Source organism: Rhinolophus hipposideros, assembly GCF_964194185.1.
Source record: "Rhinolophus hipposideros genome assembly, chromosome: 2".
Taxonomy (NCBI): Eukaryota; Metazoa; Chordata; class Mammalia; order Chiroptera; family Rhinolophidae; genus Rhinolophus; species Rhinolophus hipposideros.
This window is the reverse complement of record NC_138048.1, coordinates 85,592,205-85,619,941: the sequence shown is the minus strand read 5'-3', so window position 1 is coordinate 85,619,941 and position 27,737 is coordinate 85,592,205. Positions and strand designations below refer to the sequence as shown.

Here is a 27,737-nt window from a genome sequence, read left to right as displayed (position 1 = left end):
CTTCCAGCAGGCTAGGTGTGTCCTTCAGCACATTTAAAACACACAGATAGGTGGGCCTGGTTTGAGTTGGGCACAATACCAAAAGAATGCTGAAATCAAGTCTAGTCTTGTTATCTATAACAGTAAATATAATCATGTTCCTATTTGTTTTCTTTTCCTGAGTTCTCTACCCACAAATGATCTAGCCATGGTGTTTTCCAGTATTCCCTGTAGTTACATAAGTAGTAATAATAATAACAGTGGTAACCTATATTATCAAGCATGCACAGTATGCCATTCACTGACCTCAGAGTGTACATGGAACATATCATTGAGTTATCACAGCAGCTTTGCATTATTTCCATTTTACAGATGAGGAAACTGAGACAGAGAGAGAGGTCAAGTCTGTTTTTTAAGGTCTCAGCAAAGCTAGGATTCTAATGTGTCTCTGACTTCAGAGCCTTCTCTCTAAACGATTTATTTTATGTCCATTATTCTTGACTTCATCTGTCTAGAATATTTTCACCTTTCCCCATCCTGTAATCTCATTGGGAACAATAGCCTAGAAACTTGCACCTTTTTTGTTTGTTTTGATAAACACCTTTTCCAAAGCAAGTTTTGGTTAAATGTGTTTATAGTTGTACTGGTTGTAGAAGAAAATTAGAACCAGTACCAAATTGCATTTGTGAGCTTTCCTCTACCTTTAGCTAATCTAGCATCAGAGTGTAAAGAAAAGATTCCTTTTCATAACATTTCCTTCCTGTAGACATTCAAGACAGTAGATTTCCACTTCCTGATTCCTGTTCCATAAATATTGTGTATATTGACATAACTTGAACTTTGTGACACGTAACAAATCCTCAGGGTTTAAAAAAAAAGGTTTGTGGATACCTGATCATGGCATTGTACACCAGAAGCTAAACATTAATGAATGCCAACTATAATTTTATATATATAATGTGATGGTTCAGTGTGAGGTCGGAGGGATAGTGGATGGGGGGAGGGGGGTTCACAGTGTGAGGGATATAAATGATGAACGTCTAAGTATTACCTTGTCTTGTACACCTGAAACTAATAAATAAATTAAAAAAAAAAGGTTTTCTAGAATAGACTACTACCAGATCATTATCATAAGTTCAGTGATATAAGTTACAACTTGCATTTTCCCAACTAGTTTGAATGCCCAGGCTTACTTACAGCTGTGCATGTTCCCTGGAAAGGATCATGACCTGGTTTGGCCCCACTTTGAGTTTTTCCACTCGGAAGTCTTTCCCATTATAGAAAGATGAAGTCGCCTGACATTGTCTCTCTTCCTCTGAAGAATAAACCCCTTCCTCGGGAAATTAAGAGTCTCTTGGACAAACGAAAGGCAATAAGACTCTCTGACTCATCGTGCTTTTATTCCTGGAGCATAAAACTTGGTTATTTTTGACCACTGTGGTGGTCAGGTTCTAAATTCAAGATGGTAAGATGGGGTGGAAGAAAAATGAGAGCCCCATTTCCGTTTTCCTCTGGCCACTCCACATACCCTTGATTCCTCTGATGTCATGAGGAGTAAAGGTATTGTTTCCTCTAGTCTGTAAGAGAAGTTGATGTTGCCATTCAATGTGGAAAGCTGCGGTGCCTGAGAAGCACACTAGTGATGTCTGGAGTCAGACAGAACTGGGCTCAAGTCCTGGCCATGTGATCTTGGACATGTTACTCTTAATCTGTCAGAGCCCCAGTATTCTCATCTGTAGAATGAGTATAAAAATCCGTCATCTTCACAGGATTTCTGTGAGAATGAAATGAGATAATGAGAATTAAATGAGGAATGTGAAGCTCTTAACACAGTGAATAGTCCCTGCCAAGCAAGTGACTGATACACTCTGAGTGTCATTATTATTGCTAGTATTGTCTTTTTCTTTCAAGGTCAAATGATTGCCCTTCTGCTTCTAGAATATGTTATTGTTTTAAAAAAAAATGATTTGAAACCTTTAGCCATTGCTATATATCTGAAGGTCATGCTGCATTCTGGGGTCAGACCGGGACTTACGGCCTCTGAAATATGGCCTTGAGGATAAATGCATTTAACTCCACGCCTCTCCCTCCCCATCAAGAACCCGTGTCAGATGGCAAGTTAGCGAGAAAACCACTGATTTACTTCTATTTTTTAATATGATGGGAATCATATGTACACTTTTGTAGTAGTGATGTTTTTGTAACACCCCTCACAATTGAGTAGGAGACACTATAACTCTGTGGCTGAAAAAAGGGAATTCAGTATATTTTTCCCTTTCATTCAAGGAAGTTGGTAAAAGTAAACTTAAATTGGAATGTGTGGATTACTCCGGTAATTTGGAGTAACCTTGTTACCGGCTTAAGAAGCTGCCTACTTGTTCTTCAGATCTTGTTTAGTTCTGGTTATGCCAGGGAGTAAGTTTCAGCAAGGTGCTAACAGCCTCTCCGACCTACCCATCTTCTCTGTTAAGGACCATGGGTTCAGCGCCTCCGTGGTGACAGGACTGGGGCTTTCTTGTCCTGTCGCGGGTCACTGGCCATCTATTTGGTGACAGGAATCACAACAGATCTTTATCTTAGCAACGAATGTGGTCCTTGTCTGCACTGTTTGTTATATTCTTGACAATGAGATAGGAAGCATGTGGCATGTTTGTTAGTCTTCAGAATTATTTTGAGGAACAGAGCAAGTAAGGCTATTTGAAATCAGTTTCTGGATAAATACCATGTCTTGATTTGCTGGTCAGAACACTTGCCAAATTATCAATTTCTCAATATAGGTATTTAGCTGTAATTATGGAACGTCTACTTGCCCATTTGCAAATCGCCTGTTGTTATCAGTCTGTTAACAAAATGTCAGGGAATTTAAATGCATGAGGATCTGTAAGGAAAATTAAAAGTAATAGCTAACTTTTACTGGTTGTGAGCCAGGCATGATTATAAGGGCTTTACATGCAATAAGATAATAAATGTATTATCTCATTTTGTCCTCAAAACAATACAAAGAGGTTGGTATTGTATCCATATGAGAAAACTGAAAGAGAGGCTCAATAACTTGCTCAAGATCACAAAGTGAGTGAGTGATAGAACTGGGATTTGTATAGACATTCTAAATCAAGTCTGTACTTGAACTATTAGTAAATATTTATTTCTGTAGAGTCATTTATTATTTCACTGAAAATTTGTTGGTATAATTCTGAAATTACCTTTGGTTGTGCGAGTTTTGACTTCTTAGAACTCAAAATAAGATTCCGTGAAGTCCAATATACTCCATCCCAAAAATGTTTCACTGTCGAATATTTTTATTCCAGTTAAGCACAAGATCAGATATGGGGATTTAGAAATCATGTTTTCAGGTGGGGAAGAGAAACACGCTGAAATCTGCGGAGGAAGAATTGTCACGCATGAAGGAAAGTAGGAAGACTCTCCTTTGATCTCACAAAACCACATGGACTTGTGTGGATCAGAACACTGGGAGAATGGCAGGGTCATTATTAACCCTCGAGAGAAAAGCAGGAGGGTCTAGGAGAGAATCTTGGAGAAGGACTTGCAGGAAGGAGGACTTAGCAATGTCACAGAGCCATAGAAGAGGAAGATAGAGTTTCAGGAGGTCACAGGTACTCAACATCCTCAAATTCTATGGATTTCAGAAATGGTGGTGAAATCCAGGTCATTGGATTTGGTGGGGTGTTGGGCCACGATGACCTTGGGGAGCAATTTCAATAGGCACAGGCAGCTGCTAGCTGAGGAGACATTTGTCTTGGCACCAGCAGATTCAAGCAAAGGTATTTCAAGATAGGGAAGCTGTGTGAATGTTTTATACAAAAACCTGTGCAACGGGAGCTACTGAATAGGTAATAAAATAAATGTCAGTATCTTGGCGATATATGCAGAACATTGTATTTTGTTTTGGAAAATACTGGACAGCATATTTTTCTTTTAAATTTGATTGAACTCTTTTACAAAAGGAAGAATTTGAAGTGCTGGTTGGGTTTCCATCTCTCAGATTTGGGCTCTAAAATAAAGTTGCAAAGCCAACGCCAAGGTGGAAGTGAGACAACTCACAGTTAGGGCTGAGGAGCAGGGGGTTGTGGGAAAGCTGGCCTTGACAATCTAACTCTTCCCCCTCGTATGTTTTTACTATATCATAGGCTGGTTCACTCTCATTCTTTTTCAGCCTTTCTGACTGTTTTTATATGTTTATATTTTTGTGTGTATTTTAGAATCAATTTGATTGTTCACCCTCTTCACCCGTTTGTATTTTTTGGTGGGATTGTGTTAAAATTATATATTAATTTAGGAAGAATCAGTACTTCTATAATATCAAACTTTCCTGTCTATTCACACCTTCTTCTGAGGTACAGTATTTGAAGTCTCTCTTCATAGAGCAGAAACTTGTTAAATTTAATCCTAAATATTTAATATGTTTTGTGGCTATTATAAATAAGGTTACTTCTTGTGTTATGTTTTTGAGTGTCATTTGTATATAGGAAAGCCTTTGTTTTTTAACCCAACCACTGTACCAAATTTATTCTCATCTTGTAATATATTTTCAGTCAGTGATGTCATCTGCAAATAAATCAATTGTTTATAGGGAAAAAAAATTCCATTGTCCAGTAGTTACTTCAGCTACATCTCTAGGCATCCACAGACACCTGGAATTATGGCAGTTTTCACTCTATGTATTTATTACTTTTTAATTTATTTTTACCTTGAATTATGAAATATTTAAATCATACAGAAAATTATCAGGCACTAACATACCTATCATCCAGATTTAAGATACTAACGTTTTTGCCATATTTATGAGATATCTCCTTTATAAACATAAAAACTTGATGATATAGGGGACGGCCGGATGGCTCAGTTGGTTAGAGTGCAAGCTCTTAACAACATGGTTACTGGTTCGATTCCCACATGGGCCAGTGAGCTGTGCCCTCCACAACTAGATTGAAGTCAACGAGTTGCCACTGAGCTTCTGGAGGGGTGGCCAGATGGCTCAGTTGGTTAGAGCAAGCTCTCAACAAGGTTGCCTGTTCAATTCCCACATGGGATGGTGGGCTGCGCCCCCTGCAACTAAACATTGAAAACAGCGACTGGACTTGGAGCTGAGCTGCGCCCTCCACAACTAGATTGAAGGACAATGAATTGGAGCAGATGGGTCCAGGAGAAACACACGGTTCCCCAATATTCCCCAATAAAAAAATTAAAAACAACAGCAACAATAAAAAACCTGATATAATACTGCAGGTGTATCTAAAGTCTTTCCACAATTATCCCATCTTCTGCCTCTTTCTTCCCAGAGTAACTCCTGTGCTGAAGTTGGTGTTTGTCCTCCTACACTCCCTACCACATAAGTGTATATGTAGTTTGGGTGTTTTAAAAATGTATGTTGTATGTAGTCATCAAATGCTGTCCTGATTTAAAAGTAATAAATATATACCTGTTATGGAAAATTCCAACCTTTCTAGAAATTTATGGGACAGAAAGTTAAAAGGGCTCCATAATAATCTCTTAAGAAAGCTGCTATTCACAATAAGGTGTATCATTGTTTCAAACCATGCTACTTGGTCACATATAGGAGAACCAAACACTAGCTGAGCTGCTTAACAAAAGAATGCCTTCCCCGGGGAAGAATAATTGTGGTATGTGTTTACCACCATATCCTGTTCTCTACTGATAGTTCTTTATCTTGTTAAAAAAAAAAAAAAAAAGACAAGACAGGAATCTCAACAAAGGTTACTGGACTTTAAATGGGTTTCAACAGGCAGAACCTTCATTGTTTATACCACAGAGCAACAGACTTATATAGATTTGATTGCTGCACCTGATAGGAGCCGCTGCCTGCACAAAGCAGACAGCCTTGATGAGCAGCTGGTAAACTTGGAGCACGTATAAGACAATCAGAGGAAGTCTACATATAAACCTCTCCATGCAAGGAAAGGTGGTTTTTCCATTTGCCTTTTTCTGAGCAATTTAACTTCCTAATTACATGATTCAAATTGTTTCAGAGACTATGTAAACCATATGTTTGCTAAATGGTAGAGACAAACATGGGGAAGTGTGATTAGCATCAACTTCCCTCAGGAAAGGGGTTTCTTTCCCAGCCCAGCTTAGCCTGCTTTATCCTTCTTGGACATGGGTGAGCAGAGGAGGGAAGTAGGATTGGGAATAGCTGCTTCTGGCTGTAGATTCTTCCATCTGCCTTCTGCATAAGCACCTATTTTAACACATATTTTACCCTTCGGTATCAGCATGAGAGAGAGAGGTGCTGATTCATACTAGGCGAAGGAATTTCATTCAGTATTTAGCAGATTTGGAGAAGGGAAAGTATGATTATTTTGAACCTTTACTTTATGAGATTGTGTAAATGTGTATGTGTGGGAGAGAGTAAGAGCAATGACCAGGCTAGCAAGAGTGAGCTACTTTTTAGTTTTTGTTTTATTGGGTTTGAATAACAGTGGGCAAGAATAAATAATTTACTAGAGCTAAATTAAGTTTTTTAAATATTAAATTCATTAAGAATTGTGAAGAAGTTGTATATGTTATTTATTACGTGATGAAGGTTACAGGTCTAGATAAAAATAATGATACTGGATGATTGCTATTGCATCTGTTTTTTTTTTAAAAAAGGCAGACAGATTTCCTGCATCCTATTTTTGGATTCAGAAATTGAAACAGTGGGAAAATTCCTTATGCAGGCCTATTCAATGAGACGGATGTACAGATGTGTGGCAATGAACACCTGGAGGTGAACTCACATAGCTATGAATGAGGTGGCTGCAGTTCATCATCCAACCTGGCATACGCTGTCTCAGCGGTCACGCTCGCTTACTGGCATAGTAGTTGTTACCACTTAGGAGAACAGTTAAAAACACGCTATTGATTTTATTGGGTATCCGATGGACATACGTCCTATTTGGGATACCACCTCAGAGATAATGTGGATGCCTAATCATGGCATTGTACACCAGAAGCTAAACATTAATGAATGCCAACTATAATTTTATATATATAATGTGATGGCTGGGTGTGAGGTCGGAGGGATAATGGATGGGGGGAAGGGGGTTCACAGTGTGAGGGATATAAATGATGAACGTCTAAGTATTACCTTGTCTTGTACACCTGAAACTAATAAAAAAAAAAACACGCTATTAATTTATCTACTTCTTTGGTCTCTAATAACCCCTAAAGACAAAGATTCAAAGCATGGATGAAACACAATAGCTGGTACTGTTTACATTAGACAGACACTGGGGAAAATGTGAACTCTGAAAATTAAGAGGGAAAAAAGAGACGTCAGTAGTTTATTCATATTAGTTTACATTCAGTTTCCTGTGAATGCCTAGTCTGGAATTGTACTGGGTGAAACCACTTCATGCTGAAGATGTTTTGGAACTTGAGTCATCTTGAATGATGGTTTTACAGCATAACATTTCTTTGCCTTTTATTTCTTTGGAAAGAGGGACTACCTATGCAGTGTCATTGTTTAGAGCACTACGTAACCACCTCATGTGCACAGCATTAGGGTACTTGGGGTTTTCTTTCTGAAGCACAATTATTTTTCACCGGAAATGGGTGTCTTTGACTAACAGGTCGTCTTTTTGAACTTGTGAATTGGACCAAGAGTAACAAGAGGTGCAGAGAGAGGACTGTTTTTTCTCGTTTTTGACGTTGTTGAGGTTTTGCCTTTGTTTATTTTTGCTGTTGTATGTTTGTTTGTTTGTTTTATCTTGAGTCCTGGGCTATTAAATCCCTATGTGAGATACCTAGAAAAACATTAAAAACTTTTTCTGCTCTGCCAAAAACTGACTGCTTTGTTTCTGGTAAACATGGTCTTTAAAAAAGATAACCTTATTTGTTTATAAAGCCTATTATCTGGCTTCCTCTTTCTATAAAAATCTTGTGAGCTTTGATAAGTCTCATTTTGATATGAGAAATACTTTATATATCCTCAGTGTGGCTGTGCTGGTCTGTAGGCAGTTTCAGGAGTCTTTTGAGATGATTTTGCCATGTAAACTTTCAGTAAATATAGATTATGACCCTAGCAACAAAAGGCTAGGGTCATAAAGTAGTTTTTGCTTTTATATATGATAACTGTGTTTGCTTTTTTTTTTTTTTTTCCAAGGGGAGAGTCTATCAAACTAAGTTTTAGAAAAGATCATCAAGTTTTTCAAGGAGAGTTACAAGGGGAGTGGTTGACAGGCAGATGTCCACCACATAATGAAAGAAATTCTAAGAAATCTTGAGCAAAATGGCCTATTCTGAAATTCCTAGTATAGTTGACTGGGCACAGGGTTATTCGTTTCTCTTAGGTCCCCTTAGTTCATACATGTGTATTTATCATTAAAGTAGTTATCTGATATTGTTCCTAAAATATATTCTGGTTTATTGCACAGTCATCCATTTATTCTAGAGTTATTTACTGAGCTCTCCCATGTTCAGCTGCAAGGGTCCAGATTCACAATAGAGGGAAAGCTGTATTGAAACAGGGCGGGGGTGTTTTAAGGAGATGAGTGTGTATGCAAGGCGTGATTATACCCGAGTACCAAGAAATCCAAGCTGGATAATTGAATAAGCATGAATGAGTGGACATGAAGGGTTTAAGGATGGCGGAAAGGTGTTAGTGTCAATGTCTTATAGGCGGTGGTGGGACAAAGATTTATTGGGGTCTTGTTATGGAAGGCAGTGTGGAGGTTCCTCAAAAAATCACGAATAGAATTATCATATGACCCAGCAATCCCTCTCCTGGGTAGCTACCCAAAAAATCTGAAAACATTTATATATAAAGACACGTGTGCTCCAATATTCATTGCAGCTTTGTTTACGGTGGCCAAGACATGGAAACAACCAAAATGTCCTTCGATAGATGAATGGATAAAGAAGTTGTGGTATATATACACAATGAAATACTATTCGGCGGTAAGAAAAGATGATATAGGAGCATTTGTGACAACATGGATGGATCTTGAGATTATAATGCTAAGTGAAATAAGTCAGATAGAAAAAGCAGAGAACCATATGATTTCACTGATATGTGGTATATAAACCAAAAACAACAAAAGAACAAGACAAACAAATGAGAAACAAAAACTCATAGACACAGACAATAGTTTAGTGGTTACCAGAGGGTAAGGGGGGTGGGGGGAGGGAGATGAGGGTAAGGGGGGTCAAATATATGGTGATGGAAGGAGAACTGACTCTGGGTGGTGAACACACAGTGTGATTTATAGATGATGTAATACAGAATTGTACTCCTGAAATCTATGTAATTTTACTAACAATTGTCACCTCAGTAAATTTAAAAAAAGATTTATTGGGGTTGATTAGAAGAGTCGGAGAGACAGACGGTGCTGGTTAGAGAGTGGTTATTGACATTGGGATTACAGAGAGGTTGTGGTTGACAGTGATCACAAGGTCTGTGGTATGATGATGGAGGGGTGGCTGAAAGAGGGCAGAGGACAAGATCGTTAGAGAAGGGGACGTCAAGGAGCTGAGAGGCCAGGGTATTGGAACATCTGCTACATGGAAATTAAGAAAGTAGTGTTGGGGAGAGACAGTGAGCCACCAATTGAGTCATGAGGGAGGATAAGAAGTGATCCCTGGACCTGGAAATGACTGTGATTAGGGAATGGAGACTGATGGCATGAGCTTCAGAGCTGAGAATTTTGCGGGGGAGGAAGTGGTCATTGTCAGGAAGTAGCAATGAGAAGCAAGCAGGCAGAGAGCCTGCAGGTGAGGCAGTGTTCTCTAGGGAGAGCCAAGTTTCTGTTAAGGAAAGAAGATAAAGAGAGGGTATACAGAAGAGGCTAAATACTTAGGAGACTTTTGCTGATTTCCTTAAATGATGGGCATTTCCAGAGGACACAGTGGAAGGGGTTCAGGAATCAGCGAGGAGCTCAGGGAGGTGGGACTAGATTAGTTCTGTTCACAGTGCTAGGGGAGGAGAGTCCAGGGTAATGATGAAAGCTGGGCGTCTTGGGCATAAGCAGTGGGAGAAGGATTAGTCCTTGTGGTTTCTGAAGCAGGTGGTAAGGCTGTACGCGTTGAAGAGAAGGATGGGTTGGGCGTCCTGCCAGAAGCAAGCAGACCTCAGGGGCTCTTCTTTCCTGCTGTGCCTGGTGGTTTGGAGGCTGGGATCAAGTCCTTGTTACCCAGGGCATGGGTACATTTGGGATTCCCGCCTCCTTCTGCAGATGGAGGCAAGACTTGGGGGTATGTGCACTTATTTGAGCATTACCATGATGCATGTGTGTCTCACTTATTTTTTTAAACATTGCTTTTATACAATTTAGTATATCACAGAAAAATAGTAATGAATAGGTTTAATTTGGGGTGGTTAATTGATTCATGATCAGTAGCTATAATTCCAGATTCCATTTCATACTTTAAAGTAAATCATTCTTTCCTTGTGCTCCCCTCTCTCCCCTGCCATCGCTCCTCAAACTGTGACTTGAAAAGTGACGATGTCACAGTCTTATCCACTGAATTATTGACATGTTCTTTTCCTGTTTCTTTATAGTGAAGAAAGTTACAACGTCAATGATTATTCCTTAAGAGATCAGCTATTGGTGGAGTCTTGTGACAATGAAGAGGTCACTTCTTCTCCAGGGAAGAACAGCTCCACAATGCTTTATTCACGACAGAGCTCTGCCAGTCACCTCTTTAGGCTGACGGTCCTTAGTAACCATGCGAACGAGAAAGTGGAAATGCTGCTGGGGGCTGAAACACAGTAAGTATGTACAGGGAGAGGGTCTCAGAATACCTGGTATCAGTCTTCCCTACCTAATTGCCCTCGGTCTACAGACGCCCTAGAAACAGTACATAGTAGCTATTTACTGTTTTTTGTTCAATACCTATTATGTGCCAAGCCCTGGGTCTAGCTGCTGTATATAGATCGCGGCTTTTCATTGTGACCCTTTCAGTGTCTTGAGAGATGGATATTAGTTTTGTCTCCATGAATCCTGATGGGTGCATTGTACAGCACTTCCCCCTTATCCAAGTGGGATATGTTTTAAGACCCCCAGTGGATACTATCCTGCAACCGCAGATAGTATTAAACCCTATGTATACTATGTTTTTTCTTATACATACATACCTATGATAAAGTTTAATTTACAAATTAGGCACAGTAAGAGAGTAACAACAATAACGAATGATAAAATAGAACAGTCATAACAGAGTACCGTCATTAAAATTATGTGAATGGGGTCTCTCTCTCTCTCAAAATATCTTACTGTACTGCATTCATCCTTTTTCTTGTGACCTGTGGGATGATACAGTGCCTATATAATGAGATGAAATGAGGTGAATGACGTAGGCATTGAGACATTGACTCTCTGATGATAGTTACTGGAGGTGAAAGGGATGATTCACATCCAGGGTGGGACCAGGTGGAACTGGGTGAGATTACTTTCCGCTCCTCAGAATAGCAAGCAATTTAAAATTTATGCATTGTTTAGTTTTAGAATGTTCTGTTTAATATTTTCAGACTTCTGTTGACCACAGGTAAGTGAAACCACAGAAAGCGAAACTGCAGATAAGGGGGGACTACTGTATTTTAGGTGATGTAATTTTATATTCAGAGAGTGGCTTGACAATTATTTTATTTTAATCGTTGATAAAAGATATGATGCGTGAGCCCTAGTAATATGACTTAATTGGTAGTTTGAGGCTAGGCCATAAGTGTTCTTAGATAATGGAACTGAGGTAATTTCTCAATCACCTACCTTCAAGCCGTCAGCAAAAAGCTCAGTGATTTCTGTCCAAAGAGATACTCAGTTTGGAGAAACGTACTGACAACTCCTCTGTCCCATCCAGAGTTTATGCAGAGGCTAAAGAGTCTTCTTGTTTGTGCCTGCAGTTCTGCGAGCTGTTAGTGTGCATTCCATCCTCACGCTGCATGAAAGGAAGGGGGCAGAATTTTCACATCCAGCATTGTGATTTGGTCCATTTAGAGATACTTGACCAATTTATTTGTTTGGACACTGGAAACCTGCTCTCAGAACCATTGTTACAGGCAGGTATTATGTTGGGTAAGAAAATGGGTCGGCGGAAGGAAATGAGAGGTTCCCTAATTCTTTCTCCTCTGCCGTCCCTGGGCACATCTCCCACCCATGACCTCCAAGGTTCCCACATGGTGTAATTAAAATGGATCAGCAGCTGGTGAATAACGATCCGGAGACTATAAAATCTTAGTGAAAGTAAACCCAACAAATATCTCTACTTTTTAAGAGCATTCTAACAGTGTTCCTGGATCATCAGAGACATACATTAAAAAAAAAAAAAAAAAAAAAAAAAAAAAGCGGGGGGAGTTAAAGGAGAAAGGCTTCATATAAAACGTTAAAAAATTTGATATCCCTTGGCACTAGAAATAACTTTTCAAAGCTGGAGAAAACAAGGAAGGATAGGTTAATGGAAAGCTATTTGAGGGTTGAAAACAGCCAAAATAGAGTATTCCAAAGGAACCTGAGAGTTAACAGAGGGGATGAATCAGAAAAGGAGCTTCATCCTACGTGTTTGTTTATAAGACAAAGCAATGCCTTTCCCTAAAGATCCCAGAGTTCTTCCTGTGAAACTGCTGAGAAGCCCTGACACATTCCCAAGCCTGCCCCTCTGTGTTTGCCGCTCTGGCGAGGGGACTTCGGGTGGGTGTGGTGCTTGCCCGTGTGTGCAGGTGACACACCAGCAGGAGACACACCCAAGACCAGGGCCCAGGAAGGCATTTCTTTAACTTTAAAAGTGATCAAACCCCTTGTTGAGAAGTTGCTATGTCTGAGCTTTGGATTTTCTATGACTTTAAGGATGAAAAAGTTTAAACACTTTGGAGATGAGTGCTGTCCAGATGTTCCAGAAAATTCTCAGAAACGAGAGATTTTCTTTCGTCGTTTTCAGTTCATAAGGGTGAAAGTGCAGTTGGTTTTGCTTTGTGTTTTCCTTTTCTCTGTGTTTATAAGCATTGTTTGCTTCTTATTCAGACCTTGCCAACATATCAGCAGAGCTCTTCCTGACTGTCTTATTCATAAGTGATGTAATCCGCACCACTTGTGTCTGAGATTACTTGAAGAGTAAGAATTAAGCCGACATGCCCAGTTCTTTCTTCACCAAGGCGACATCCTTTCCTGGGACACTTGGTAGCATTTGTTCTACCCGCCTGCTTTTTAATCTTGCCATGGGCTTAATGGATGTTCATTTCCTCAGTTAGAAATGTTTTCAGAATGTCTAGTTATGTCACCCGTAACCCCATGGGTATGACTCATATTTGCAGTTCCTTAATTAATAGCAAGAGAACATTCCATAAGGGGCAGGGGGCAGATGTCTCCTTGCGTACGGACAGAAGGAGTGATTCCCTCATTCTCCCCTACCACCATCTCAGTTCCAGTGAAAAGGAAATAACTGGGCAAATACTTTTAAGCACACCAGGCCTAAAATAGCATTGATGCTGAAAGAAAATATAGCCAAGATGCACTTTCCTTTAACACACAATTGGCTGTTTAAAAGTCTAGCAAATTGTTATATGTCGTGTTTGGAAATGTGCAGATTATCACTGGTCTATCTGGTTTTGAGCAGTCAGAGTTTTGGTCTATGTAGAATGCAAAATGCATGGATAAGTATATGTTTTGTAGGTTTTCTCTCTCTTAAATGTGGTTAATATTGTTCGTTAGCAATCTAGTTAAGGAAACAAGGTTTTCACCGCCATGCTGGCCTTGAGTAATTGCAGAACATCACACCAGTCTACGTATATCCTTTGGCTGCTCATTCTTTGGTTTGAAAAAGAATGGGGTTCATACTTAACTATTTACCTTCTTTGAAAAGCTATTTTTAGTAGAGACCACCTGGGAATACACAAAATATAAAATCAGCAGTAGACAGGGTAGCTGTTTGGTATAAGGACAACTCCACAATCGCGACAGTGACATTGTGGAAGAACAAATCGATCGCTTTGATGACATAAAGAATGCGGAAAAGCTCACGCAAAGGAAATGGGGCACACACTTGGTCAGCATCTGGGATGTCCCAGGCACGGAGCCAGGTATAGGGCAGAAGAAGGGACCCCAGGGCTGTTTCTAGGGAAGGATAAAACCTCAGAGCTGAAGGGAGCATCTGAGTAAGGTGGTTGTAAATCCCGTTTCCCCAGGATTCACACCATGTCTGTTGGTCTGGCAATATTAAGGGTGCTGCCCTCTTTCACTCTCAAAAGTGTCTTATTTGGACAATACAATAATATGGTGACCCTGATTATATAAGATCTCTAGTCCAACTCCTCCCCCCGCCCCCGACATAAAATGAGACTCACAAAGGTGAGGTGATTTACCTAATGTCGCACAGGAAGTGAGTTGTTGCCAAAGCTGGGACTAGACCCTGGCGCTCTGAATCCAGTGTTTCTTTTCCTGGTAACAAAGTTTAATCTTGTTACTGAGACACCACCAGCCGACAGACAGTTCTGCCCCTATCTTCCTGCTTCAGTTGGCCCCGTTCTGGATTTGAAAGGGAAACTAGGAAACCAGTTGCTATGAAACATGAGAAACTACTACTAAAATGTGGATTTTTTGTTTTTAAGTCCATGGACTCTAAAAAGGAAATCGTTTGTAGAAACTCAGATGGTAAATTTAGGGGATCATATGGTTTGAAATACTTTATAATAGAATGCCAACTAGATATTGTATCCCCCAAATTATGTTCCACTTAAAACGACCTCTTTTGGTTCCTTTGCCTGTGATTGTCCCACTTCCTGGAATGCCCTCAGCAGACTTCCTCGAATTACCCAGAGTCCCATTTCTCAGGGCCCATGCTAACTCGTTCCTCTACCAGGAAGCCTCTCAGTGCCGATCTTGTCCCCAGGAATGACGAGTGCTGGCTGTGTGTGCCACACTGGTTAGTTCATTTTTCTCATGTTTTCTGTCTTGCCCATCCGTCCTCCACTGTAGTGCTCCCGACCCCACCTACCCCTGAATCTCTCCTCCCCGTTACAGCTGAACTTCTCAAGAGAGCAGCCTTCATTCCTCCCTATTAATTCAGTGCTTTTTATTGGGCACCTGCACCCTTTCAGGTGCTATTCTACGAGCCGGGATGCATAGTACAGAGGCCACATTCCTGCCCTTTGGGGGCTTCTGTTCGAGTGAGCCACTTATGCCTGTGTGCTTCCCGCCCTCAAGGACAGTGACTGTGGATGGCAGTGAACTTTTGCCAGTCTGCTTGGGCACATGGCCTGCAATGAGCTGGGACAGTGGGGAAGTATTGCTTCTTGGTCCAATTAAAAACATGTATATATAAGTGCCATGAAGATAACAAAGCCAGTTGACGTGACCTGGAGGGAATGCCGAGTGCTGGGGATGGGGTTGTGTTCTCTCAATTAGATGGTGCAGGAGGACTTCTTTGAGGTGACATTTGAACTGAGCCCTGAGTGACAAGAAGCAGTTTGCACGGCCAGCATGTTCTAGGCAAAGGGAACGGCCAGTGCAGAACTCCTAAGGAAACGTGTCTGACGTCGTCACACTTGGCCGTGAACGTACTGATTGTGGCTAGACGCGAATAAACCAGGGAGAGGGTGGTGGTCCAGAGATGATGGGTGTTCCAGACGCCAGCAGAGGCCAGCGCGTTTCAGAGCAGAGCTGTCCCAGGGTAGTTAGTCTGTGGGCTTTCAGCCTTCACACCGTTACCAGCCTGGCACGAGGGAAGCAGTTGTAAGCTGACAGTAATTTGACCTTTGTGTAGCCTCAAAGCATGGGATTGTGTTACCAGGCTTTTATTTTTATTGGATTTCTGAGAACGCTTGGTTCACGGTGGATTTGGATGATGAAGACCGTTTCTTCACCACAGATGTCTTGAGAAGCACTGACCTAGAGCCTTATCAGCCATAGTCAGGAGTTCCCTGGAAGGCTGGAGTGGAGGCAGAAGTTTCCATGGGGAGAACAGTTAGGGCCACGCCGGAGTAAGGACAGGGAATTCTGGTGGTGGCTTGGGCTGTGGTATATGAAAGGAGATGGAAACAGTATACTTTGGAGGCAGGGACGACAGACCGCCTCATGGACTGGATGAGTTGGGGTGACAATGAATGAAAGGAGTCGATGACGTTCTGGATTTTTGTCATCATATATCAACTTGCTCCTTAGCCATGTTCAGTATGGCTTCTTCTGCCGCCCTGTTGAGGTCACTCCCTCAAAAGATTAGCAGTGACTTCAAAGTTTCCACATCCAGCAGTCGAGTCTTCCTCTTTCTTTACCTCTAATATCTTCGGCTGCTGTTGACCATCAGCTCTCTCATGCTAACCCCTTTTTGAACTTCTGTCTCAACCTGTTACCTGTGCTCACTTAGTTTTCCTGCCACGCCTAACCACTCCTCTTCGCTTTCCCTTCAGACATACAGACTGTCGAAAGCCAGTCATCACTGCTACCCACTGCCTCCCTAACATGCACATTTCTGCAAATGGTGCCATCGACACCAACTCATATTGTCCAGTCTGGAGACTTGGTTTCATTTCTGGTGTTTCCAGGTCTGAACACATCCATCATCGGCCAGTTCTTCCTGTGCAAAAGTCTACTGCAGCTTTCCACACGTTTCCATCTCACCACCTCCTTCCTAGAACAACCCATGTATCGCTTACTTTTGGAACCACCCAATAGCATCCTTCTGTCCTGTCAATGCCTCATGGTTTTATTACTAATTGCCACACTCAGCTCTGGTTTTATCCTCGTCTCACTTTGTACATAGCAAGTTCCCAATAAATATTTTTGGAATTGATCCACAACTAATAATATACTTAGCTTTTCTATATCCAAGGCAAGGTAGACTAGTAGCTACATATAGGGAAATAAGGCCTCTCTATCAATCTTTACCATCCTTTTTGTACTGCAGGAGCATGTTTTCTCCAAGTTCTACTTGTTTTTCAACGTTTGCTATTAAGGATGTGGTTAAACTGTTTTTAAGAATATACATTAAAGCCATGTATATTCTGTTATATCAGTTTGCCCGTTAAAGATCGTAAGTCATTGTATTGTTAGTGAGACAGTAGTCTGTGAAAAATACAAAAGCTTACCCTTTTATATAAAAGGACAAAGGAAGAATGTTTTACCACTGTCATTTCTTTTCCCTCCGGGTCTTTCAAGAGGAATGTGGGAGCCAGAGAGCCCCCTTTGTCTGCCTTCATTAAAATGAAGCACAGACAGCTGCAGCTGGCACAGACCAGAGGCCACGGCAAGTGGCGTCCTTGGCATCCCGCATTCACAGTGGAATTTGGATAGCATTTCGGTCCAGTATATGCAGTGATGGGATATCAGGACATGTCCAGTGATGAATGCAAACTTTCTGCACCCATTATATTTAGCTATAGGATATAATCACCTTAAAGTGTAATCAAAGAGTCTTCTCAAAGTCTCTCTCTCACAGAAGGAACTACAAGCCTAATGAATGTGCTTGGTCCTGTCAGCCATTCAGACAAAGCAATTCCTGGGCCTCCTGATAAAGGGGCATTGTTTGCAGGGAGTCTTTTGCGCTCTTCCTGCTTCTGTTAATGATTTAATTCACAGCAGGAAGTAAATGGGATGGAATAAAATTGTAACTAGTATGTGTGACATACTCGTTTACTTCATCCTTTAAGAAAAACCCACAATATCGAGATGACAATTTATATGGAAAAATATGTTTATTACAAGTTGTAGTGTGTTTTCCTCATTCAATCTGGAATCTATGCCCAGTAATGGGCTTGTACATTTTACGGAGCCTATCAGAATACTTCATCTTGTGTAATCCTCACTACTGACCCCGATAAAATAGGAGGACAGGTGATGGTATGGGTCTTTTATTATCAAGGAAACAGATAATTGACCCACGTTAGGTTAACTCCAGGATTCTGCACCAGATGAGGTCTCTAGAGCTACTTAATATGATAAATAAGAAATGATTGATTTACCTTTATCACATGCCACAAAGTCTAAATTTGAGAACTCTTTTAGTGGGCTACGATAATTATTTTGCTTTGGTCAGATTTTGTAAAGTAGGTAAGTTGAGCTGGTGTCCAGCTTTCTCAGGCTTTGTCACACAACATTCATGATGACATTTCTTAATCCTATGGGCTTTCTTGCATAGATCAGTTTATTGAACTCATCTCTTTGAATGTTGGAGAGAAGGAACCAAAACATCCTCTCCACATTCCTGCTCCTTGTGAAGGCTTGGGAGACTTTTTCCCAAAGGCTATGGGTATAGGAGTTTCAAAAGGAATACAGGTAAATTTGTAGGCTGTGAGAAGGAACACAAACGGTATGCGACCAAATGCCATTGTAAGAAGGATACAAGGAAGGTTAGATAGCAGCTGAGGTCTCTTGACTTCTACTGAAACATCAGGAAGATTCCGTCAGTGACGAAGTCCTCAGTGGGCCCTCCATTCCATTCTCACGCACTGTCCTGCTCTGTTCAAAGTTCACTTTCCACTTTCTCAATAGGTATCTATCTTTTCTAGCAAATGCCTGCTATTCAGTGAAGAGTCCAGCTTTGCTGTATCTCTGACCTTCATGCAATTAAGTTGAAACCTACTATGCTTAATTAATTACATGAGAGGCAGAGCAAGCTGTTTACCACAGTTAAGTCCTGTGTAGGGAACTGTCGGTGTGTCATTTGATGCTATGCGCAGAGAACTTGGGCGTTATGAAAGGACTGCTTTTAAGATATTTATGTTAAAAGAGTCTCTTCTCAGCCCAGTCTTTCTCCCCGGGTTTTGTGTAGAGCACTGTATCCCAGCACGTCGCATGCGGCGTGTTTGTTTTCTGCTCTGTCTGCTCCTTCACACTGAGGGCTGTGAAGAGCAAGAAATCCTGTTTTGCTCACTTTGCAGCCTCAGACTCGCACAGGGCCCCTGCCCAGGCAGGTGTTCAGTGAACACTGATGAAAGGAGTGGCCGGTAGAGTCTTAGAAGTTGATATGCCCAGGTCGACATTAGTGTAGCCCTGTGTATTCTATGGCTTTGTTTGGACAAAGGGAAAAACATTCTATGAACTGGGTGTGGGGGGATTGTGACTTCATGTCGATTGTTTCATAACGTCCCTGGAGAACATAGCTGTCTGGAGTCAGCCCTGGACTTGCTATCTAAGTTTAAGAATAGGTATGTCTGTGGCCTGGTTTATTCTTGTTCTTAGAATTCCTTCTCATATCGAGTCTCCTCCCTGCTTTAGAGATGCAAAGCTTTCTGCTTGCTGATGGGAGGGAGCTCCTTGGCAGGGCTCTTGGAAGCCCCCGGGGAAGTCGTGCGGCTTTGACAGCCTCTGACTCAATTGAAGCCATTTCAAGAAGGGGCTCCTTTCAGCGAGGGCAACAAGGAGTGTCTTGTTCTGTCCTCTGGAGTCCCTGTGAGGGGCCGCCGTGTCTAAGGGATGCCATTAGCATCCAGGCAGCATGCCACAGGAGGGAAAGATTTCATCTGGACTTCTGGAAACTGGCTGCAGGCTGAGGCCGCCGCTGAAACTGGCCACTCGATGCCAGACAAGGGCCAGGCTGGGGAAATCTTACAATGAATGGCTGCAGACAGCAGTGAGGCCTGTGGAGAGATGCATGGGAAGCCAAAGACGAGTGAGTCTGACTTGTTTGGGTATAGACAGACGCAAATGGCCATCTTAGATTTCTCTTGGGGAAAAGCGCTTCCATCCGTAAGATGATTTTTCGTTTTCAGTTGCCTTTATACTTGGCAAATTCCAGTTGAGCCTGAGTTAAAAAAATAGAACTTACCCAACAAAGAGATGCTATCAAATATTTGAGTATTTGCTTGGGATTATTTTAAGGGAAGTTGTGCTTTACGTGTTCCTGATAAAACCATCCTAACGCCCTTTGTTGTTCTGTATTAAGGAGAGACAAAGTTTTTAAAGGCCAGACAGTATCATCAGTTCCTATGTAAATTGTGCATATTGCTCCTTGACACGCCAGCGTGTCCAGGCCCAGCCTCATTCTTTGAAAAAGAAGTCTGTTTTTCTGCACACTGCAGTTTCCACGCCTCCTACCTTCCCTCATTATTTTGTAAGCATCTGCTAGGGGACATTGCCTCTCGGCTTTATATACTGACTGCACCACTTGGCTGTTTTACTGTGAGTAGGCACTTAACACTCCAGACTACAGCTCTGTCCTCTGGAAAAACAGAAATAATTATGGTACTGTCTTCTTCCCAGATTGTTGGAAAGATTGGATTAGATGATACTTGCAAAATAGAAAAAAAGGTACCGCACCTGGCACATGAGTGCTCCATAAGTGTTACGAACAAGACCCAATTCTTGCCTTCTTGGGAGTGATGTCCTGGTAAGAGACACTGGCGATATTATGCAGTGAACTTTATAGATACCGTGTTTCCCCGAAAATAATACCTAGCCGGACAATCAGCTCTATGTGTCTTTTGGAGCAAAAATTAATATAAGACCCCGTCTTATTTTACTATAAGACCGGGTATAACATAATATAAATAACATAATATTATAATGCCTAATATAATATATATTAATTAATATAATACAATACCAGGTCTTATTTTTGCTACAAAAGATGCGTTAGAGCTGATTGTCCGGCTAGGTCTTATTTTTGGGGAAACTGTACAAGACGCCTGCCTCCTGAGGCTTACTGTTGGCCCGGAGTGTGAAAGCGCCGTGCAGAGCCGTGTGTGGGAACAGGTGTGTCAGAGTGGGATGGGGCAGAAGTGTGCGTTCACGCATCAGGAAGCACCTGGAGGAGGTGAGGCTTGTATTTGCAGTGTGGAGTGGATGTGTTGAACCAAAGAAGCCAGATACAAAAGTGGACACCCTATAGGATTCCACTATCAGAAAAGACAGGATAGGCCAAACTAGTCTATGGTGCTGGAAATCACAACAGTAGCTACCTTTGTGGGAGGGGATTGATTGGAAAGGGACAAAAGGGAACCTCTTGGCAAAAGGGAAACCCTTGACCCGGCAGCATGTATACATGGATATACCTAAGTAAACACTCACAGAGCTGTATACACGTTAAGATCAGTGCTGTGCGTTAAGTATGGTCTTCAGTTGAAAATTTTGAAATAGTGATGATGAGTGGGCCTAACTCAGTAAAAACAGAGGGAAGGTCATATTTGAGAGTGTGAAGAGCAAAGAGGAAAGGGTGTGGGACAGCATGACATGTTCCAGCGCTGTAACAAGTCTGTTCTGTTTGCATGGAAGAATAGAGATATATGGGAGTGATGGTGGGGTGACAGTGGGAAGCATCTTTTAGGTGCTTATGGAGAAAAACGTTCAAGTACTGAGCATAAAACGGAAAGGGGCCTAATAAAAGGGAAAGAGGGCCTAATAAAAGTTGGTTAGAATGGCGGATGTTGGGAATTCTGTGTAGTATTCTCATTCTTCTCACAGGCTTTTGGGAGAATTACATGAAATGATGGATGTCAAGTGCTTGTATCTGCCAGGTAATATGGGTTTAATAAATGCTTCTTAAGAGAGCTCAAAGTATGCATGGGTGTGTGTGGTTCGCTTAATTGCAATCCTAATATTTGACTTTCCAAGTCAAAACTGAAGGTGATTGTATTATGGAGTAGTGCTTGCTTATCTGAAACTTTTGATCCTTTAGTTATTACTTTGTTCCATGTAACTATAGCTTCATATTGTATAAAATGTCTTGTGTTTTTTTTTCTTAAAGAATTATTTTTGGCTGTGCTCATTAAACCATTTTAAGCATTTGAGAACAGTCTAAAAAAGGTCAAAGAATTTCTATTTCAATAAGGCTCATATTTGGCAATATTAGTTGTATGGGGAACAAAACAACTTTAAATATGTCAAGTTTCTCATCTTTTCCAAAATAGTTTGGGGGTGGGGAGGGGAAAGAGAGGGAGTGAGGAGAGACTGATGAAGATTTTAAAAATAAAATTTAACTTTTTGAAAATGTTAAATGTCAGATCCTAAGTGTACTAAACATCTTTTGGAGATTACAATGTGTTAGTGTAATCAGCTCTTTATTAAATGTTAAACTGTCATGTAAGAAGTTCCACTGAATAACTAGCCGTATTCATTCCGTGTTTTTTGACAATGACTAGTTTTCGGCCTATTTTCGATTTCCCAGATTATCATTTTTAAACTCTTACCCTTGTTTTGAAGGCCAGCCTCGTACCTCTATAGAGAATGTCCTCCCTGTGTTTTGGAAATGGCTTTTCATTCTAGAACATTCTTCATGCTGTGTCTAAACACCTTGAATCTCTCAACCGGATATGCCCTCTGTGTTTAGGAGTGACCGAGCCCGCTGGATAACTGCCCTGGGACACAGCAGCGGGAAGCTGCCCCCGGACCGAACCTGTAAGTACGTCTGGAGCTGTCTGCTCTGGAAGGTGGAACGTGGAGGGGTTCTGCCCTCTGCTGGTCGCTGCCGTCTTAATGGTTATCACCACGCTCCTCCCTGCTTTATAAGTTTCCCCCAAGATTTCCCTCCTGCCGCCCTACATCAGAACTGGGTGAGCCCTGCTTTGGAAGTCAAGGGGTCTGAATTCAAATTCCAAGTGCAGTTCTTTGTTGTATACACATGGTGAATTGTTGCATATCCTTCTTGAGCTTGTTTAATCTGCAAGTCAGGGGCATCATTATGTGTACAACACAGGGTTATTGTGAGGATGAAGTTAAATAATACACATTGAAAGCCCTGCTTGAACTGTAAAGCTCTGATACAAATTAATAGTCATTAGTTGCATGTTTAAGCCTTCCCCATACTGACTGAATCTAAGCTGAAATGCATTTTTAACCTTAAAGAATATAACCACTCCCTTTGACCTTTTTTTATTAAAGTGATAATAGTAACAAAATATGTATTTCATTCTTCTAGAGAGCTAGGAGCTGGTGTGGTACAGGGTGGTATCATGGTATTATTGGCTCCTTAACTTTGATGATATGCCTCTCTGGCTGATTCTAGCTGGAAGGTCAAATTCAAAGAATTAGGGCAGCAAAACTGCTTATCCTAGAGCAACAATCATAGCTTTCAGCTTAGAGCCACAGCTAAAGTGATTGGTGTGAAAGTTCCCGAGAATCAAGTTTTATGAAGTCACGTCAGTCATTAACAAATCCCCGAAGTTAATTGTTTTATTATGAGTTAGCATTTTGGGGAAACCCTGAAATGTTTCGTAACTTTTGGTTACAGATCTCTTTATTTCTAAGCTTCTTCAGCAGCCTCCACGTGCTGCTCCTGAAGGGCTGCGGCAGCCTCCCGGATGACAGCCTGGAGAACTGGATATATTACGGATTTTATCACCAGTTGCATGCCCTTGGCACGTTACCTATTCTGTCTTGCCTTGGTTTCCCCAATGCACAATGGCGGTTTTCTGCTCCATGATGTGACATAACTAATGACTCCTTCTCAAGGCTGTTACTGAGGGAGTCCATACATTATAAAAGGCCTTTCGATTCCGAGCTGCTAAAATTCTAAAGCTCTTAGCCAAGTAAGAGAGTTCTTGGAAAAGATTTTCTGATTCTTGATAGAAGCCTGGCTTGTTTGGATCAATGCTGGCCCTGAATTGCACGGAAAGACTGAGTAAATGTACACTATTGATTTGTACCTGTTTTGTGTTTCGTTTGCCACTGGAAGCTCAGTGTGTCCCCTTTCCCCCGCAGCACTCACCCAGGTGGAAATCATTAGATCGTTTACTGCCAGGCAGCCAGATGAACTGTCCCTCCAGGTGGCAGACGTGGTCCTCATTTACCAACGTGTCGGTGACGGTGAGTGGGGGTGTCCTTACGGGACGCTGGCGGTCTAGCATTCAGAGTGTGAAGAACTGAGAAGTCTCCTTTTCGTTATTAATGTTCATTTTCCACATCCCTTCGGTTTTCTTAGGCACGTGCCTCTCCGCTATCTACACTTTACTGCTTTTACATGTTTTCGAATAGGGATGCAGTCACATGGTTTGTTATTTAAAAGGAACCATGAAGAGCCTCCCTTCTCAGCTCCCCCAGTGACCTAGTTCTCATTTCCAGCGGTTCTTCCTTCCACAGCTCAGCCAGGCTCATGCAGTCTCTCGGCTGCCTCACTTCAGGGCCTCCGATCATGTTCTGCCTCTGTGTGTCACTCATTCTCCCTTGAAACCTTGCCCTCTGTTCCACCTCTCTCCTCACCTTTCATTATCTGTCGTACCCAATATCCTCCCCGGAGCCAAGCATGGTCAAGAATCATCCAAATGCTTCATGAGGATTCTGTTTTCCTTTGCAGGCTGGTATGAAGGGGAACGACTGCGAGATGGAGAGAGGGGCTGGTTTCCTATGGAATGTGCCAAGGAGATAACCTGTCAAGCTACAATTGATAAGAATGTGGAGAGAATGGGACGTTTGCTAGGACTGGAGACCAACGTGTAGCCTCTCTGATGGCCTTTTGTTACTGCGCGATTTGCACTACGTCATGGTGGGCTGGTTGGTTCTGGGCTGGTTTTGTTAATTTTAACACAGCCTATTGAATTAAAAGAATGAAAACATTTGCCTTTAAGCTTGCCAGGTAGTTATGTTCTCTCAGGAGAACAGCTACTGGATAGTTAGTTCACAAAGCTCAGTTTGTGTTCCACAACCCTCTTGCAAACCTCTAGGCAAACAGAATAGCTGAGCCGTCCACCTCAGGGACCCGGCGGCCTCAGCTCCTTCTAGCTGCACCATGTCTGACATAAAAAAAGCATGTAAGATGCTGTAGCCTGATTTTCACTATCCTCACTTAACCAAGAACGTACTATCCCTCTTTAAACATCTCCTGTATATGGTTCTCCTAGTATTAGCAAGGTTTTGTATCTTTAAGGCGTGCCCAGTTTTATAAATATTTTTCTGCCTCTGGTATTATAGATCTGATTATAATGCTATGTTGATTTGAAAAGGAACTGATCGAGTTCTGAGAATGAGCTACGTTTTTCTAAACCTCTTCCCAAGAAAGGGAAATGGTCACTTGAATCTTTGCCACCTTTCCTCAACAGAAGGGAAGGAGCCTTAATTAAAAAAAAAAGTCATGTCACCCAGTGTTTGCCATAGATAAGTAGTCTATTACAACCTAAGCTACTCTAACATAGAATTTAGATGATTCACATGTGTGAGAAAATCTTGACTATAGGACAGGGGTCCTATATTTAAAAATAAGCCCAAATGAGCTGATAAACTGACGTGAGGCTGCTTTGCCTTCAATAATGCAAGGTTTTTGACTATTCCTGGTCCCATTTCCTGGGAAATGGACTGAAACACGCTTTAACTGTCTCAAAGAAGATAAATTTACGTCTTACAAGGTATCAAAAGGCCAGCATGGTACTTAATTGAAACATAACATTTTGACTTTGATGGGAGCCCATTTTATTTTGCGCTGAAGGCCTCATCTGCTGGATTTGGAGTCTCTCTTTACTGCAGGTTTCTGCAAAATGATTTCTTCCACTAGTGCAGGAAGAGAGAAAAGTCAGTTTTAAAGTACATTTCGTAAACAGAATGAGGGTGAAGTGATTTTTACTGGCAGCTATGTTCCCTTTCTACTCCATTCTATTCCACAAAGAGATAAAACCTGGCAAAGGATACGTTATTCAAGACTCAGATCTTTGTGTGACACGTCCCAGGTACTGTCTGCCAACCAGTTACCCAAATTGAGTCAAGTTGCAGAAACCTAGTAGTACAGAGGTAAACATGCTTAGCTCACACGCCCTGCATCCTGCCATCTCAACAGTGAGCCACGGTGGGGCACCCTGGGCTTTCTCGCCCCTGGATTGCTCTTCCTTCCCTATGCATACATTTCTGGGTGCAAAATACATGCTAGGCCCTGAGTTCCCTGAGGTCCTAAGCAGTCTGTCAATGAAGTAACAGCAATGGGCCACAGCGAGAGATTTCTCCACCTGGTAAATCAAGAAGTCTGTTCTCCTCTTTTGTGTCACAGGCTTTGGGGAGGAGAAGCTAACAAGTTGTAATCTAATCTAATGTGATGTTTTTTATTTAGGAAGGAAGGTAAATTTGTTGCTTTGCAAAGAGATCATTTTGTATTATTTTTGCTAACACCCAGTTGAAGCTAAGAAGCAACTGTACGAATCCTGTGAATTAATTTATAAGTAGAGATGTTAAACGGTTTTGGAAATGTGTGCATCTTATAAATCAAAGCCTTATTTAGCAAGAAGGTTAATGCCGTTAGTGGAAAAAGAGTTGTTTTACGGCAGGTATTTAAGATTCACATGGTTAAGTTCAACCGTGAATTGTCATTTTTACATGCCACAGTATTGTTTTCCAACCTAGTTCAGTTTCTTTGACTAGCTTCTCTGAATTGTACACTATCATTCAGTGACCTGTGGAGAACAAACGTACTCATTTTTGTCCCAGTGAATTGAGACTGCTAGTATACTTTTGGCAAAATATGTGAATTTATAAAGATTTTGTATATACTTTTTTGTGCTGATGTGATTTATTGCAGGAGGTAGTTGTTTAAGTATACAGTTTGCTGAATTCTTGGCCAAAGTTCTACTCAAAAGGTCCCTGTAGCTAACACAGGGGGCACTGGCCTTTCTTCTCTGGGTACATGTTGCCATCCGCTGCCCTGGAAGGCTGGAGCATTTTTAAGAGCTGAGCCTTTCTGTTTCTCCTCATAGTTGCCACAAAGCTGCATGACCACATAGCTTATCTTAAATAGTTCCTAGTTCCCTAACTGCTCTTGACCCCTGCAGTGTATCTTCTTCATTTTGGCCATGCGGTATCTGAACTTTTGTGCTTGTGAAATTTCATCACCTTGTGAATCGTGGTGGAGGCCAAGAATGACTTCTCTGTTTTTTTTTCTCCTAGTTCTGTCAGAAGTCGAGTTTTCTGCTTAGAGTCTCACAGGCTGAAACCAAAAGTGTTGGCTGGCTGCTTTCTGAACTGGAGCTGGGTGTCTTCTTTCCAGTCATACCTGCTATTCACAGAACTCAGTTCTTTGTGATTACAGGGCTAAGACCCGTTTCTTTGCTGGCCGCCAGTGGGGACGGGGGCGATACAGCTTCCAGTGACTCTTCACATTTCTTGTCATGTGGCTTCTTCTCTCTTTAAGGCAGCAGTAGTATGTTGAATCCTTCTCCCACTTGGAATATTTCTGACTCCTTCTTATGCTACCAGTTGGAAAAAAGAAACCTCTGCTTTTAAAAAACTCATGTAATTATATTAGACCCACAGGATAATCTCCTTTGTGAGTAACTGAAAATCACCTGCTTTGGGGTCATAGTTAGATGTGCACAGTTCCTTTGCCATGCTATGGTACATAATCACAGGTGCAACACCAAGGGAGCAGAGAATTCTGCCTACGACACCTGACATCAAACGAAAATGCTAGATACTATGTTTCCTAGATCCCTTGCAGTTAAAATACAGCCATAATACGGTACTAAGCGCCTGACAGGAAATAAAACCTTGTTCTGGAAGAAGCTAGCGTCATCTTAGTTCTCAGTTACTTCCAAAAACAAATTCTCAAAGGTTCAGCAAAAAAAAAAAAAAAAATCACAGAAAAAACCTGACAAACTCACAGGGACCCCAGATACTGAAATCATTAGAAAGAGGCAATAAAATAATGGTAATACTGGTAGCTATGTCTCTGGAGAGAAATAGCCAAATTTTAAAATTCAATACAGAACTACCAACTACAAGAAGTGACAGAGATAAAAACAACTAGAAGTTATAGACGTGGGTTTAACATCAGATTAGATTGTTAAAAGATATCAGTGAACTGGAAGAGAGGCTAGAAGAAACCTACAAGGAAGCACAGAGAGAAGAGAGATGGAGGATGCAAGAATTTAACTGGAGCCCCAGAGGAGAGGCAGAGGGAGCGTTGGT

At 41.5% G+C, this 27,737-nt stretch overlaps 1 protein-coding gene across 1 annotated transcript in view; it reads left to right on the top strand.

The window, feature by feature from the left end:
- Window positions 1–27,387, top strand: part of ARHGEF26 (Rho guanine nucleotide exchange factor 26) — a 121,077-nt gene extending 93,690 nt beyond the window's left edge. Inside the window, exons 12-15 of the mRNA XM_081029770.1 lie at window positions 10,499–10,708; window positions 22,189–22,256; window positions 23,559–23,663; window positions 24,151–27,387. Coding sequence (XP_080885896.1) covers window positions 10,499–10,708; window positions 22,189–22,256; window positions 23,559–23,663; window positions 24,151–24,293 — 526 coding nt within the window. The 3' untranslated portion in view covers window positions 24,294–27,387. The remainder of the gene's footprint in view (window positions 1–10,498; window positions 10,709–22,188; window positions 22,257–23,558; window positions 23,664–24,150) is intronic.
- The last annotated feature ends 350 nt before the right edge of the window (window positions 27,388–27,737 follow it).